A 17,349-nucleotide genomic window follows, 5' to 3' on the forward strand; every position below is an offset into this window, starting at 1 on the left:
ATTTGAATTTTCTGAAAACATACTATTTTTAAAAATTGGTAACATACAGAATGGTAGCTTTTAAATATGTCATCAAAACGCTGAGTCTGCTAAGAGTTGTGATAAATATTAGAGTCAAAAGGGTGGGGTTTTTTAAAAATAATTTTATATGATTTAAAAAATAATTTGGGGGAAGTTGTCTCCTTTACAGCTTAGAGAGTAATTAAGCTTTAAGAATAATTGCCTAAAAGCATAATTGAATGTGTTAGATGTTACTGAGTAGGTTGAGGGAAATGTGTTATGTTAAAATGGCCACTGCTTTTTTTTTGGTGTTATACTGCTTGAACAGTTTTGTGTTGTATCATTCTTTTTATTTGCACCATTTATTTCAGCAGGATTCTCATTTGCACCCATTCTAATAGTGCTGCTGATCTCTACATAAAGGATTATTTACATCCATATGTAGAAGCAGGCAATCCCCAGGCAAGACCTCTCAGGTATTTTTTTAAGGCTTATTATGTATCTGTATCATACTTTATTATTCTTAAGAAAAGGTGTCTATCAAGATTTCAGTAACATTGAGAAAACCAAGATCTTTAACTGTGCTTTGGCATTTGGAGGTTATGCCTTTTGAAGAAACTATTTAAGGCAAAATTTAAAAATCTTTGACCATTCATTTCTTAAACATTAAGAGAAAGACATCCTTTTTTAAGTTTTGTATGTAAAAAAATGTTGTTACAATCTAAGCCAGTTTTGATGTGTTCCTCTAAAAACTAATATGACAAAATAATAAATTTATGATTATACCAATTTTAATTAAATTTGTGGTATATTTTGCATGGCAGAGTAGTCATGCAGTGATAGTTCAATGTGGAAATAAAATTTTGACTGTGATCATGCTGGTAATTTAATAGGCACTGTACATTAGAGAAGCGTGAAATTGAAGTGATTTCTGCAACAAAATGTAATTGGTATTTACAACTCTCTGCTATCATTTAAGAGATAAAGTGTCAAAGAAAATTCTAGGTTAATGTAGGTCCTCTAAGTGTATATGGATATGAAATGTTCTTAAATACAGGATTGTGGGGGAATAAAATCCTTTTCTTCAGAAAACAATAAAGAGTCATTAAATGGTTATTTACTATACCATTTGCTTTCATTGTTATATGAATTAATATTTAGTTTTGCCATTTTACAAACTAATATGTCATGCCCTATGTTGTTCAAATACAATTATTGTTTAAAAATTAATTTCTAACCACACTTTTGAATCATAATTCACTAACTTTTTATTTCTAGCTGAGCCTAGGCATGGAAAAATGAGGTTACACTATTTAATTCTTTAATAACCATAAGCAAAGCCATTTGAATGATGTAGCAATTCCATGAAAACAAACAAAAGAGAAGAAAGTGGCATGGCTGTTAGCACAGGTGTTTCTGCTGTGCTGTTTCTACTCTGAAGACAGACGAGAGAAGAGATAATTATTTTTAAGTAGAATCCAGTTTTATTTGATAAGAACAATGCAGTCACTATAAATGAAAATGTGGTATTTACTAGTGGATAAATTCATCAGTAACTAGTTTGCTTCATATTCTTACCTTTTTTAGCTCATAAGTGAAATTGAGTTAGCAATAGCATTTTTGCTGTGTGTGTTCTTACTTCGGTGGAGATAAGATGTTTTATTGTTGGTAGAGCTTGTGTGTGTGCTTATGTTTGTGTGTTTGTGTATGTGTGTTATGTAGGAAATGTGACAGTCTCATTTATTATTGTGCTTGGCTTGGAAACAGTGGGGTGAAGGTCCCTCAACTCTTGGCTGACCCACCATAGGTCATTTGACATTGAGGCATGAGAGCTGTTGTTGATAAACACTGAAATCCATTAATTGACTAGCATTGTGTTTGGCTTTTCCTGTGTAAAATTGTGTTTGGGGAGTTATAATCCAACATATTCCAGTAGGGTGGCCCAAGTACAGAAACTTGCCCTCTGGCAAAAGATGCTTAAATTTATTTAAATAAAAATTTCATGTTATTTCATTTAGTAACTGGAATAAAATAAGAAAAGGCTTGGCTTCCCCATTTATTTTCTTTATGTGGCCCTGTATTTTCACCAGTTTTCTGTTGAGGAAAGGTGTTGACTTGTGAATGTATTTCCTAGAAAAGCTAGTGCATTGAAATGTTAGAGTTTATTAGTACCATCTACTGTATTGAGTTTTAGTTGTTCAGTCACGTCCAACTCTTTGCGACTCCATGGACTGTAGCCCACCAGAAATTCTCAGTTCCCGCCATGGAATTCTCCAGGCAAGAATATTGGAGTTGGTTGCCATTTCCTCCTCCAGGGGATCTTCTCGATCCAGGGATTGAACCTGGGTCTCCTGTATTGCAGGCAGATTCTTTACTGTCTGAGCCACCTGGGAAGCCCAATAATTATATTAACTGAGATTAATTAATGATATTCCTAATGGACAACAAATATGAGAGGTGTGGGAGCTGGAATAGAGAGAATTAGAATGGCTGAACACTCTGGGGAGATCAGCTTTATCTGAGTTGTCCCAGGATTCAGGGGAGAGGACACCAGGGGGCACTAATTGTTCACATATGACCTTGAAGATTTGTTGTCTGTGGAGTAAAAGTGACAATGACTACCTTCTCACCCTGTGGTTTAGAGTGGGCCCTAGCAAATGTGATAAAAGAGGAGAATAGCCATAAAGAAGAAACAGTTAAAACAGTAAATATGTTTAAATACGCACACTTAGAGTTAAAACATATAAAATTCTATAGTTATCAGGAGTTGAGCTTAAATTGGGCTTCCCAGGTGGCGCTAGTGGTAAAAAACCCGCCTGCCAATGCAGGAGCCATACGGGTTCGCTCCCTGGGTCACGAAAATGCCCTAGAGGAGGGCAAGGCAACCTGCCCCAGTATTCTTGCCTGGAGAATCCCATGGACGGAGGAGCTTGGCAGGCCACAGTTTATGATGTCACAGTGTCAGACACAACTGAAATGACTTAGTACGCACTCATGACCTTAAATTGGAGAAGGCAATGGCACCCCACTCCAGTACTCTTGCCTGGAAAATCCCATGGACGGAGGAGCCTGGTAGGCTGCAGTCCATGGGGTCACGAAGAGTCAGACACGACTGAGCGACTTCACTTTCACTTTTCACTTTCAGGCATTGGAGAAGGAGATGGCAGCCCACTCCAGTGTTCTTGCCTGGAGAATCCCAGGGACGTGGGAGCCTGGCGGGCTGCCTTCTATGGGGTCGCACAGAGTCGGACACGACTGAAGCGACTTAGCAGCAGCAGCAGCACGACCTTAAATTTAAATTATTTAGGAATGGAGGTTTTACAATCCACTTTAATAACATTAAGTTTCAGTTTTTACCTACTACTTTGTTAGAAGATTTTAAAATGGAATAGAGAGGAAAACATAGCTTCTTTCTGTGTATGGTTCTGAGGGTCAGTATCTGATTCTGGCCAAGTTCTTACCTATTAGATAAAGGCTATCTGTGGAGAAAGTGTAGTGTTTCCTGGACAGATATAAAATATTATTTTATAAAGATTTTTAAATAAATAGATCTTTCTGATTCTATGGTATCTTAAGTAATAATATTTTTGGGGTATTCATTACATATGAATTCAATACATAAATTTCAGTGAATTGAAATGATATATTACCAGTCTTTTGTTTTAAATTTCATTGTAATTCTTGTGGGTTATACAGACAGTTTGTTTCTAGAAATATGTAAATTACTTAGTTGGTGTCACTTTTACATTTTATACTATGAACTTGAAAGTGTCAGTTCTCCAGTTTTGAAAAATGTTATTGGATGTGTTTTAAATGATCTTCTAGATGGTGTCTACCTACCTGATCTTATAGATGGTGTCTACCTTAGATGTTTCACAAAATGAAAGTACTGAGAAAAGATTTAAGTCTTTTTGAAGTTAGCCCTAGACTAACTTGTATTTTTCAGGAAAGAGGCCTAATGATCAAACTTTGTATTCTCACTAGCTTCAACTTGAGGAAGCTTTCTGGGGTATCTACAGAAAGTCATTGTTGAGGCTCAGAGCTTCTATTTTTGTTCTGTCTTTGGGAAAGAAGCTGTGCCTGGAGTTACATTGGATGAATAATTTGAAAACTACTTTTTTAATTTTATAATGAAATGTTCATTTAAGAGGATATAGAAAAACATAAAGAAGAAAGTAAAGATTATCTGTAATCTTAGCAGTCAGAGATAAATACTAATATTTTCGAGTTTAATTTCTGGTAATTTATATACTTAAATACACACACTGAAGTTAATATTAATGGAATCATAATTTGTAATTGTTTTTTTTTCCAGATAATTTGTAAAATTAGGTTTTTCGTATATTTAAAAGTAAATTCTGATTTGCTGGTCTGCTTAAATATTTTGTATTAAAGCCTAAAACATGTTTAAGATTTTTACATCTTTTAGGAATAGTATTGGTTACTTTCACAGCCCTTCCTATCATAGTAATGTTTTTAAAATACATTACTTTCCTCTATTATAATTATAAATTAGGGGCATTTATTAAATGCTTTCTTTGCTTAAAAAAAAGGACAACCAGTTTTAATTGTTTCAAGGAGGGTTAGAACACATTTTAGAAGATCATGAGATTAGTGTTTGTGCATATTACATTTGAACTGCCTTTGAAGCATTCTAGAAGAGACAGTTGTCAATTAGTTGGATATGCATCCTGGGGCTGAGGTGAGGTCTTGGCTGAACAGAGGGGTCATCAGGGTGGTCACTGGTAGTAATTGAAGGCTTGGGCCTGGGATGAGAGGGGAGAGCGCTAAAGACTCAGCCTTGAGAAACCCCCGCCTGGCAAGGAGCAGGAGGAAGGAGAGCGGGGGAGGCTGAGTCCTGGCAGCCCGGAGAAGAGGGCGTTTCAGGAAGGACACAGCCAGAGAGTGAGGTGCTGCTGCAAGTGACTTGACGGCCCGGAAAATGCCTGCACGATTTACTGCCATGGCAGTTTACGTCCCCTAACCGGGCCCCAACATCTCCTGAGTTCCCTCCTGCTTCATTGACTGCTGTTTCCCAGTGTCCCCCCCGCGCCTCTCCGTTTCCCGGTGTCCCCCCCGCGCCTCTCCGTTTCCCAGTCTGTCTCCTGAGCCTCTCCGTTTCCCGGTGTCCCCCCTGCGCCTCTCCGTTTCCCGGTGTCCCCCCTGCGCCTCTCCGTTTCCCGGTGTCCCCCCCGCGCCTCTCCGTTTCCCAGTCTGTCTCCTGAGCCTCTCCGTTTCCCGGTGTCCCCCCCGCGCCTCTCCGTTTCCCGGTGTCCCCCCCGCGCCTCTCCATTTCCCGGTGTCCCCCCCCCCCCAACCGCGGCACCTCTCCGTTTCTCCCAGTCCTCTCCTTGAGCCTCTCCGTTCTCCCGTGTCCCCCATCCGCGGCCTCCGTTTCCGCGCGTGTCCCCCCCGGCGCCTCCCAAATTTTCCCAGGTGTTCCCCCCACACCCCACCCCCGACGCCTCTTCCCGATTTTCCCAGTCTTCTCCTGAGCCTCTCCGTTTCCCACTGGTGTGCCCCCCCTACCAACAATAGGCGACTTCCGCCTTCTCCGTTTCCCGCTGTTCCCCCCCGCGCCTTCTCCGTTTCCCAGTTCTCTCCTCCCCTGAGCCTTCCCTTTTCCCGGTGTCCCCCCTGCGCCTCTCCGTTTACCGCTTGTCCCCCCTGCAGCTCTCCGTTCCCAGTCGTCCCTCGCTTGCCGCCTCTGCCTGTTCCTCAGCCGCCTCCTCTCCTGCGTCTCCTCCCGTTTTCCCCCGGTTGTCCCCCCCGGGCCTCTCCCATTTCCCGGTGTCCCCCCCTCCGGACCCCCCCCCGCGCCTCTCCGTTTTCCCAGTCTCTTCCTGAGCCTCTCCGTCTTCCCGGTGTCCCCCCTGCGCCTGCTCCGTTTCCCCGGTTGTTCCCCCCCGCGCCTCTCCGTTCCCAGGTCTCCTCTCCTTGAGCCTGCTCCGTTTCCCGGGTGTCCCCCCTGCGCCTCTTCCGTTTCCCGGTGTCACCCCCCGCGCCCTCCCCCGCTTCCCCCAGTCTCTCCCTGAGCCTCTCCGACTTTGGCCCCCAGGGTGTCCCCCACCGCAGCCTCTCCAGCATTCACGGTGTCCCCCCCACAGCTGCCTCTCCGTTCCCGGTGTCCCCCTTCCGCGCCCTTCTCCATTTCGCCGGTGTCCCACCCCCCCCTCCCCCCCCCGGCGGCCTCTCCGCGTCTTTCCCAGCTCTCTCTTTCCTTGACGCACACATTACTCCGCGTTTCCCGGTGTCCCCCCTGCGCCTCTCCGTTTCCCGGTGTCCCCCCTGCACCTCTCTGTTTCCCAGTCTCTCTCCTGCGTCTCTCCGTTTCCCGGTGTCCCCCCTGCGTCTCTCCATTTCCCGGTGTCCCCCCCGCACCTCTCCGTTTCCCAGTCTCTCTCCTGAGCCTCTCTGTTTCCCAGTCTGTGCGTGTTGAGGTGATCCCTTGACCATTCTTCCAGCTAGTTTGCTAACTACTCTGTTCTCCAGGTGAACTCTACTAGCCTTCAGGTTTATCTCTATTGTATTTTCTCATCTTGGGCATTCTCCACGTTTACAAATGCCTTTGCTTACTGGATATCTCTATGTGGGTGTCTGCTACTAAATATATTCAAGACTGAATTCTCAATTCCCACCCCAAACTTGTTCTTCCATATCACCACCACTGCCATTCATCTAGTTTCAAAGCCATGGAATCATCCTTTCTCTTAAATTCCACATCTAGTATATCAGTAAATCCTGTTAGTGTTCCTCTCAAAGTGTATAGTGTATCTGACCACTTTCACATCTCTGCTGTTACCACCTAGTCCACACATTTGGTTTCTCTTATCCAGATCCTTACAGTAGCCTCCTAACTGGTCTCCCTGCTGTTGTCCCTGCCCCTGCCTCTCATAGTCTGTGGTGTGATGGAGCAGCTTGTACTGGTTTGTGAGAGCCAATCATGTGCATGTCCTCCCAGGTTCATGTTTAGTAACATCATGTTGGTAGCTTGAAATGGGCCATGATAGCAAGTTTTATAGCACAAAGACCAGCACATACTACAGATCAGGCCATGCCCTCTGCTCCTGAAAGCTGATTGTTCAGCATTTACCAGTACCCCAGTGTCCAGCCGTCTCCCCTGCCTCCGGAACTATGTATTCTGTCTACAGAAACAGACTGGCCCTTTAACAACATAAGTCATGTCACATGACATGTGCCTTGTTACAACTCTCCGATGGCTCTCTGTTAAAATCACAGTAAACCCAAAGTCTTTATGACAGCCTGCAAGCCCTGTGATTTGCCTCTGTACTGGGCTGTAGTGGATAGGTACCCAGTGGATCTTTGTGATGGGGTGAGTTGGAGATGGGAGGAAGGTGGATGACATGTTTGTATACCATCTTAGTAATCTGTTGCATGAGTCCTATTTATATTTTTCTTTTGCAATTAATAGAAGAGATGCGTTTAAGATTTTCTGGTTGTCCAGAATTTAAATTTATTTTTAAATCTCCAGAACTTTAGATAAAGATCTGCTTAAATATAGGTGTAAGACTGTATTCTAAAGTGAAAATGCAAGTAACTTTTGAAATCTCTTGTAAGTATGCAATTCATTGTTTTTTATTAGCATAGATAATTAAAATGTTATTTTTGTAAGATATTCCAGGGAAAAAAGTAATTGGAAATGTTTTCAATTAAAAAGAAAACCAATGCTCATAAAACCCTTTGTGTCATTCTGTTGTAAAATTAATCTGAACACTTAAAATAATTTGATATTTTTCTTATCATAGTGTATGTACTTTCTGCTTGATTCTGGGGGAAGTCAACATTGTATGTTATATTCTAATCCAGTAGACTGTTAACAGTTATCAAATTTATTTGTTAAATTCCAGGTATTGTAGTCTTAAAATTATACTGTCAGTGTTTTGATAATCAGATACAATAAGATGTTAATAAGTATAAACAGGACATGTTGTCTTCTTTTATAGGGTATATTTCAGAAACCGCTGGGTGAAGACTGTCCACCCAGTTGTGCATCAGTACTGTTTGATCTCAAGCGCACATTCCACCTTTCAGATGCCACAGAAAGAAGATATTCTTAAACACAGAGTGGTGGTTGTTACATTGAACACTTCCCAGTACCTCTGTCAGTTGGACCTTGAACCTGGTATGCTGACTCAAGACACAGAAAAAGTGAATGCACAGGGCTTCTACGTTCAGTTTAGACCAGGCGTTGGCCTGTGGGCCATATCCGGCCAACTGTCTTTGTAAATAAAGTTTTATTGGATGGAACACAGTCATGCCCGTTTACTCCCTATATTCTCTATGGATGCTTTTGTGCTACAGCAGCTGAGTTGAGTAGTTTCAACAGATTGCGTGGCTAGAAAAAAACCTAGAATGTCACTGTTTGGCCCTTCACACAGAAAAAATTATCTATCCCTAGTTTAGACATTTTAGTGACTGTTACTCTGTCTTGTTCTCTGATTGATCAGATGGTGTTTACTTAATATTGATCATGTGAGAAATTCAAATTGGACAGTTTTGTTGTTTTTTTTTTTTACAGTTTTCTCAAGTATATAATTTTAAAATACTTGTGCATTAATACAGTGTAGAGACAACAATTATAGTTTTTTTGACATACTATTATTATATTTAATTATAGGAACTATGTAAAATCAAATATAGAAAGTACAGATATAAGGTAACAAAAAGTTCTGATAAATATGGCAAAGCTTAACCATCAAAATGTGGTGTCACTTTAAGGTAGTTGCTTTGGAAGGACATTCATTTATTGTTCTTATATTACAATTGTTGACATTGCTCAACGCATTTTTGCTCTCTCCTTTTGGAATTGCTTTCAGAGCCAGTACCAAGTTCTTTCCCATTTCTGAAAGGTAGAGACAGTTCCCTTCACCTTGTATTCCTGGCACCTGGCCCAGGGCATAGACACCTGGAGGCCCTTGATAAACCTCTGTTTATCTTAAAAAATGAACAATGGCCAAACTTTCTTTTTTGAAGGTAGATTTAATTTTAGAAAAGCTTCAAAATCTTTCGGAGACATGTCTGGTAAATAAGGTAGGTTATCAAACTGAGTGATACCATTAGGGGCATTGAAAAAAAAGAGAGACGTGCCTCTCATGTAATGAGACTTATTTTTCTTGTGCACGCAGCTCATAGCTGGCTGGTGAGGGCAGTTACAAAAGCAGAGTTTCAAAAATGTTTTGAACAGTGGCTGCATCCTTTGGAATGAGTTATATTTCCTCTCAACTGACTTCTTTGATGGAACAGCACTTATTTGCAATGTAAATTTTGGTATGTTTATTTAACAATCAGTCTCATTACTTTATGATTATACTCTGCATATTTGCCACGTAAATTAAATACCCAAACCTCCTAAACAGTATAGTTTTGTGAGGAAGAGCAAAGAATGGCTTTGAAGAGCAAGAGAGTAGTACATTTATAAGACTGAAATGACTTATGGAAGTCAGCTACCTGCTTCATTTTTGGCATTGTTTATACTTTAATTCTCATGTCATCTCATGGAGGGTTATTTTACAGGCTAGACAACCAAGGCTCAGGCTAAATCAGTTTGACTAATTTAGGTTTCTTTTACTAGCTTAAGCTGTAGTCTAACAATTTCAGGATTTATTCAATTCCTGATTTAAACCTAACTGTATTTAATTAAAATGTTATCTAACAGAAACAGTACATTTTTTTTCCACTAGTTTCAGTTTTTCCAATTCGACCCTGTAATTATATAGTCATCTTTTAATTATTCTTGTAGAATAAAAAGCACAAGTTCTCCTAAACAGGGAGAAAATTGCACGTGTCCACATCATGCTTGGGCCACTGTCATCAAACAGACAACGGTTACTGATACTTGTACTGTCAGCACAGCCGTTTATTTGAATGGACCATGATGAAGGTAGTGGTGGTGGTTATTCCTGTCAGTCAGTAAGATTTAGAAAGTCTCCAACCTAGAAACAGGTTGCATTAGAAAGCTGTATAAACAGACTATTTGGAACTCGTTGCCATTCAGAGAAATAGAGGTTAGGTTCTTGGGTCAACTCACAGGAGGCTGAATAACCTAGAGGGTTTATAGCTAGCCGTTCTGTTAAGAAACTGTGTTCTCTGCTGTGGCGTGAAAGCAGGCCCCCCCACCCCCCACTCAGGGAGCTGGTGGTGGGGGCAGCATTTACTCCTGCGTGTCGAGACAGCAGGGAGATTCCCGCTCTGTTCCCCCTCAGGAAAGGGCGCGGGCTCTTCATCCTGTCCACAGATTTCTGTGCTCAGTGTGAGCAACAGCAGTGAGCCAGACATGGGATGTTTGCATCTGAGGAATATTTGATAATGTACATTTTTGATGCTTGTTGTATCTTTTTTTTTCAGACTGGTGATTTTTTTTTTCAACCAGGATAGGTTCTTAGAGTAAAAAATTATATATAATCTGTCTATACACACACTCACATGCGCGCGCGCGCACACACACACACACACAAAATAAACCTAAATAATCAAATTAGTGAATTTGCTAATAGATAACCTTTGTTTTTGGTCAAAGATGGATTATAACTTTCTCTTTTATATTAGATTTTGGGTATGATATTCTTTATCTTAATGTCTAATATGTATGTTTAAGCTAAAGTTACTCATGAACTACCATTGTTTTGTTTTTGGTGTTTTAGCAAATAAACAGTGAAAGGACTTTGGGCCTATCACTGTTTCATTGCCAGCTTTTCTTTGTGGTGAGAGCTGCTATCTTGAACTTTAAAGTCTCTTTCGCATGCACGGATGGAACTTGTTAGTCTGGGGACTGGGAGGTCCAGGTGCCATTTATTGTCTATTATTGAGTAAAATAGTTATTCATTTCAACTTCTGTTTTCTAAATAATGACTGAAATGTACATGCGGTTTTCTAAATTGAGGATTGGTATTAAAGCACTCAGAAGTCTTTAAGTTAGGCCTCTGAATTCTTTCCTTAACAGAGAAGAGAGGACTTCCTCCCTTTATCACTGCTGTAATGTACTGTCCTGTGTTTGCCCCGTGCCTTGTAGGGTTTTTCACTCACATTTTGTTAGACGAGGCTGCCCAGGCCATGGAGTGTGAAACCATCATGCCTCTGGCGCTAGCAACTAAACACACGCGGGTTGTCCTAGCCGGTGACCACATGCAGGTAGGTGCCCTCGAGTCAGCCTGTCGAAAGGAGCTTGTGTTATGTTTTGATGTTTAGTGTCGGTTTGTTTCCTAAAGCGCCCTGTGAAATTGTGCCATGCATTTCAGTTCAAGTACTTTAAATGTTTCTGTACTAATAGTGAAAAATGTTGGTATTTCTGAAGGAAAATTGCTACCCTACCACTTTATTTCCTTTGGATAGAGAGCAGAATGAATAAAGTTATCAGTGTTACCATTTTCATGTTTGTTAATTTGAAGTTCAGTTCTCTACAGTAGGAATATTTGATTCTTTTCTTTATTGAATAAATTTAAATTATCCTCCCTATGATTCCTCAGTTCCTGTCCCCAACATTTGTTTTCCTGAAGCATTAAATTTTTCACCATCGTGGGAAGTTAAAATAAAAAATGAGTCAAAATCTCAAGGAACTTGTCTGATCTTATTAATACCTATGTATGAAAGAGAATTACAGTTTTTCTAATAAAATATCAGTTTTACAGAGCTGCAAATTAAGGTTCTTTCTCTTTTGTCACCGTTGACTGATTGAACGTATAGAGTATTGTAGTTGTCCAGACCTTTAGGAAAGAGTTGAATGTAGAGGAACAAATTCTATTTTTATTGCTTTGCCAGAAGTAGTTTAGTTTTTGTTCTTAGTGTCTAAGTTATAGTCAAGAATGGTTTGTTACACTTTACGAGATAAATATGGCTTTGTGCTAATTATTAAAAAGAAGTTTTTTAGTCATAGGTTGTATATGTTGCCAGCTTACCATTTGAAATAGTTGATTAATTTTAGTGAAACAGTAGATTGACTCCACCAGTGATACAGTGGGTCACATTCCTAAAATTACTAAGGTAGTAGCTATTTATTATTAAGTCAGAGAAGTCCTTTATTAACCTGGATACAGACACTCTAGGTTAGTGTTGACATACTGAAAGGAAAAGTTGGAAAACTTAGCTAAAACTTTATAGTAGTAAAAAGCTTTATAGTAGTGAAGTTTTTCCTAGAATATATGTTTGACTCTGCTTATTGCAACATTCAGCATGCTGAGATTTAGTATATCAGAAGTTCCAGCATGGTGGATTTTTTTTTATAAGTATGTTAATAAGAATACTATTTGTATATTTAGTTAAATTTTCCCCTGTGTGTTTGTCTGTTACAGCTCAGTCCTTTTGTTTACAGCGAGTTTGCCAGGGAGAGGAACCTCCACGTGTCGTTACTTGACCGGCTCTATGAGCACTACCCTGCCGAGTTTCCCTGTAGGATCCTCCTGTGCGAGAACTACCGCTCCCACGAAGCTATCATCAAGTAGGTGTGAGCTGCCCGCTCTGCCACGCTGTCATCTGTGGTCTGGGGGAGGGGACTGAGCACACCACTGATCCTAGGGACAGATTATTCCCCGCAGAGTTACACGGTGTCCCTAGTGTCGCAAATTATATTAAATTTTATGTCTGTAAAAGTTACACCTCAAGAGTTAGTGCGGAGAAGGCAATGGCAACCCACTCCAGTACTCTTGCCTGGAAAATCCCATGGTCGGAGGAGCCTGGTAGGCCGCAGCCCATGGGGTCTCGAAGAGTCGGACACGACTGAGCGACTTCACTTTCACTTTTCACTTTCATGCATTGGAGAAGGGATGGCAACCCACTCCAGTGTTCTTGCCTGGAGAATCCCAGGGATGGCGGAGACTGGTGGGCTGCCGTCTGTGAGGTCGCACAGAGTCGGACACGACTGAATCAACTTAGCAGCAGCAGCAGCAAGAATTAGCTGTAATTTTCTATAGCAGGGCCGTTCTGCAGACAAATCTTCAGTTTCTACTAGCTATAACACCTTTTTCTGTGACCGAATACATAATGTGTCTGTAAAACTACGTGATATATATATATATATAATAAGCAAATATATTGACATATATATATAAAATAAGCAAATATATTGACAAATTGCATAACGGTTTATGAATATGTGTCTGGTTGTGTTACACAAGGAATCTGTTTTGAAGAAAGGAAGGATGGGAGGAAGGAAGGAAGGAAAACCATGAAATTTAGTAATAAAAGTTTTAAAAGGTTTCTATTAAATAGAGTGCGCATCATTGAAAGTATCTTGAGCAGTAGCTCACTGAAGAGCCACAGGCCAGAGTACCCTTCAGCCTCATCCAGACCAACCCCGGGGAGCCCTGTGTGCTGCGTTCAGTCACTATCACCACCAAAACTTAAGACTTTTTCAAATTTAGTGTAATTTAATAATATTGATTATGGCAGTTGTGGGAAAATCATTTTTAGGTTTCTGTGAAAGCAACAGGAGAGAGAAAAGTAAATTTAGATTTAACTATGGCTTTTATCATTATCTCAACATGTGGTTCCTTTTATTGTTGCCAGTCATTTTCTGCAGTCAGTGATGAATGGAGTACTAGGTAGTATCTTCCTTAGTGAAGAGTAATCATTTTACAGTTGAAGACTGGAATGACCCTCAGTTATGTGTGTTGTTTCAATGTCTATAGATCTTTGTTTGCAAAAGTATATGATCTATGTAAATCAAAATACACATTTAAAATAATTTTAGTGTAGAGAACCATAACAGCTAGCAAATTTCCTTATAGAGCAGGATTCTCATTTAGAATTGAGCATCACTGTTTCTCCCTTTGCTTTCTGTGTTCCGGCTCCACACCTTCCCCGGGTCAGTTCATGTAGCAGAGGTGTGCCAGGGCCCTGCAGTGTTTGTATTGCTGTGGTTAATTTTGGAGGAGATCTTGGCAGCATGGATATTAGATGTTTGGATTAAAATTAATCATGGGCATACAGCAACTTTAGATTTGACGGGTAATTTTTGTTTCTCATGGGTAAAATTAATTTTGGAGCTCAGTTACTTTTTACTTATTTATTTATGTATTTTGGTCTTTTTCTGCAGTTACACCTCTGAGCTCTTCTATGAGGGCAAGCTGATGGCCAGTGGAAAGCAGCCAGCACACAAGGAGTTCTACCCACTGACCTTCTTTACAGCACGAGGGGAGGATGTGCAGGAGAAAAACAGCACCGCTTTTTATAATAATGCAGAGGTACCTTAGTTCTTCTTGCAAATTGTCAACATTTTTGCAGTCAGAAAGTCTGGTCTTATTAAGCTTTTATTTAAAATTTGGGTTGATATTTTGTCATGTGTTGACTTGATTTACATAAAAATGGTATGAAGGTTTATTCTTTTTTGTGTAACATTGATTTGTTAAGATAAATCTCCCGTGGGAAACAAAAATTTTGGTTTACATTCTGTCTTATGCCAAAGTACAGAGCTTAATTTAAAAGTCGGTGTTTTCATATAGGTTATTATTGTTAGCCATCTTAAAAGGACTATGATCACATTTTATAGTGCATGCTTGAATCAGGTGTCAGCTTTAAACGTGTAAGACTTGACAAGAGTCCTGTCCTCCAAGAGGTCACATGGATGACGACGTTGCTAGTCCATTATGTGCTACAACTTGTATGGTTCTCTTACAGTTTCTGACTTTTTAAGTTTAGAGAAAATGTGGATAGTGTGAGGGGTCAGATCAGGCAGCAGACAAAAACCTCTGTGTCTTCAGGGTCTCAGACCAGAGACCCTGAGGTTTGTTTCTGGCTGTCACGTGGGAGTGGAGTTCTGGACTTCAGGAAGCCCAGGGGAGGCGGTGTGCCTGGTTGGTCATTAGGGGAATGATTCTTGATCTGTGGTATCTGTCTCCCTCTCCTCCCTTGAGTCCCATGCTTTACTCATTTTATTTACAAAGAAATGGCTTTTATTATGTAACAATAATTCATCTTCCCCTTTTAAAATTGATCAGAGGCCTGGAGTTAGAAGTCAGTACAAGAAAATTGACGGTACCCATTTGGTAAAATCCTAGCCAGAAGCAAAGCAACTTGGCATTTTAATTTGTCTGTGCCAGTTAATTTTAGGAAAAGGTAAACTTTTCTTTACATTTGAAATATTGACAGATAACTCTAAGGGTTTCCTTTATTACTTTTGCACTCAGGTTGGAAAATGCTGGCTGGAAAGTCAGTTAAGATGAGAAAGGAGAATAAATATGCTGTTTTACCATCTTTTATAATTAACCATGTAATTGTGTTTAGCAGTATGCTTTGTTTGTGTTGATTCGAATTACTGTCTAGAGTCACTTGCTTTCAGCCTGAAGAAATTTTAGTATTTCTTTTAGGGCACGTCTGCTAGTAAGGAAATCTTTCAGTTTTTGTTTTTCTGGGAATGTCTTTATTTTGCCTTCATTTTTGGAAAGTGGGCTTCCCTGGTAGGTCAGATAGTAAAGCGTCTGCCTACAATGCAGGAGACCCAGGTTCAATCCCTGTGTCGGGAAGATCCCCTGGAGAAGGAAATGGCAACCCACTCCAGTATTCTTGTCTGGAGAATTCCATGGACCGAGGAGCCTAGTGGGCTACAGTCCATGGGGTCGCAAAGAGTCAGACACGACTGAGCGACTTCACTTCACTTTGGAAAGTAGTTTTGTTGGATATTAGATTATAGTTTGAGTTCTTTCAGCACACTGAAATATGCTTTCCTACTGCTTTATTGCCAGCATTGTTTCTGATGAGAAGTCTTCTGTTAATCTTGTTGGTGTTCTTTGTAGATGATGAGTTGTTTTTTTGTTGCTGTTTTCAAGGACTTGTTTTTGTCTGTGACTTCCACCATGTTGACGATGGTATGTCTGGGTGTGGATCTCTTTGCATTTATCTTACTTGAAGTTCACTGAACTTGATGTGTTGATTATAGTTTTTCATCAAATTTGGAAAAATTTTAGCGATTATTTATTTGAATTTTTTTTCTGCTCTTTTCTATCTCTTCTGGGTCTCCCAGTATGTTGGTGGGCTTAATGGTGTTCCATGTTTCTCTGAGGATTTTGTCTTTTTTTCCATCCCCGCTCCGTCTTCAAATCACGTGATCTCTATCTGAATATTTTTGTTTGCTAGTTTGTTTTTCTACCAGCTCAGATCTGTTGTTGGGGCCCTCTGGTGAACTTTTCATCTCCACTAGTTCACTTTTCATTTCCCCGCGGCATCAATCACTCCACGGTGCAGTCCAGCTGAAGTTGGGCCCTTGGCAGGAACAGAGGGGTGCCGCCTTGTGAAGTTTGCTCTGATCTCCAGGGCAGAACTCAGGGCACAGTTGCTGCAGAAGGGTGTGGACTTGCTCTTCACCGGCTGTCTCACTGCACTGTCCTGCAGAAGGAGCCTTGAATGTCAAGTGTGTAGAATCTGTGCTGCTGTCCAGAAGCTGCTGTACCCCAGAGAGTGGACCCTCTGCAGCCCAGAGCTGGGAGGCGAGGTCTGCTATTGTCCACTGGCTGCTGAATCTACAGAGTGGGTCTTCTGTCCTCGGAAGCTGTGGGAGGTGGCAGCTGCCACCTGGCTGCCGGGCTCACCTGATCGGCTCTCCTGTGGCACACCCTGTCTGAGCAGAGAAGGCCGCCAGCCTCGCCCAGCGTCCACTCAGGTCCTCGCTGCAGACCAGGACTCGGGAAGGGGAGGTGCTGCCCAAGTGCTGCCGACTGCTCACGGGCCTTCTGCCGCATGTTGCTGGGAAAAGGAGATCTCTGATGTTCAGCTGCTGCCAAAACCACCTGGAGTAGCTTTTGCACCCCAGGGAGCGCGAGTAGATGGGGGCTGCCCCTCAGCCACTGATGTGGTCCTTGAGACTCTGCTGTGGAGAGTGGGTGCAGTCCCGGGCCTGAGTGCCCAGCCTTCCACTTTGTGCTCTGACTTGTGTAGGTTTTGTTGAAGCAGTGCTTCTCAGTTTCTCGCAAACGCTTTGATTAATCTCCAGAGACTTTGGATGATTATCTGTTAAGCTTGACGAGCTCGGTAGAGTTTGTCTAGGAGAGAGGCTCCCCGAACTCCTCAGAGCATTCCAAGTCTGTGTATTTTGACTAGTTTTCTGCTGCTTACGATGTAAAGGGCAGGGGAGAGACGAAGTGGGGAAGTGGTTGTGTGGCTTAGTGGAAGGACAGTGTGTAGAGGTGGGCAGCAGAGATGTGGCCCTGCTGTTCACACACCACCACATCTAATGCAGTGGGCGAGAGAGCTTGCCCTGTTCCTTGTTGTGGAGACTCAGACCTGCCTTTCTCATGCTTATGTTGAGAGTACACTGTTTCCAATCCAGTGGGCTCACCAGAGTCCTTAGACAGTCTTTGTTTCACTTGCTGCTATTTTATTATAACAATAGGACAACTGGAGTCT

General features: G+C 41.4%; 1 protein-coding gene across 7 annotated transcripts in view; it reads left to right on the forward strand.

Moving 5' to 3' along the window:
* The window catches only part of HELZ (helicase with zinc finger), a 143,446-nt gene that overhangs the window by 72,978 nt on the left and 53,119 nt on the right, over window positions 1-17,349 (forward strand). For 6 of the 7 annotated variants that reach the window (XM_043442183.1, XM_043442063.1, XM_043441878.1 and 3 more), the window contains 5 exons: window positions 372-476; window positions 7,965-8,143; window positions 11,030-11,148; window positions 12,306-12,451; window positions 14,048-14,195. In XM_043442183.1, the coding sequence (XP_043298118.1) occupies window positions 372-476; window positions 7,965-8,143; window positions 11,030-11,148; window positions 12,306-12,451; window positions 14,048-14,195 (697 nt within the window). The remainder of the gene's footprint in view (window positions 1-371; window positions 477-7,964; window positions 8,144-11,029; window positions 11,149-12,305; window positions 12,452-14,047; window positions 14,196-17,349) is intronic. The other variant, XM_043442272.1, reaches the window with a different exon arrangement.

The sequence above is a fragment of the Cervus canadensis genome, chromosome 1 (genome assembly GCF_019320065.1).
Source record: "Cervus canadensis isolate Bull #8, Minnesota chromosome 1, ASM1932006v1, whole genome shotgun sequence".
In the NCBI taxonomy this organism is placed as follows: Eukaryota; Metazoa; Chordata; class Mammalia; order Artiodactyla; family Cervidae; genus Cervus; species Cervus canadensis.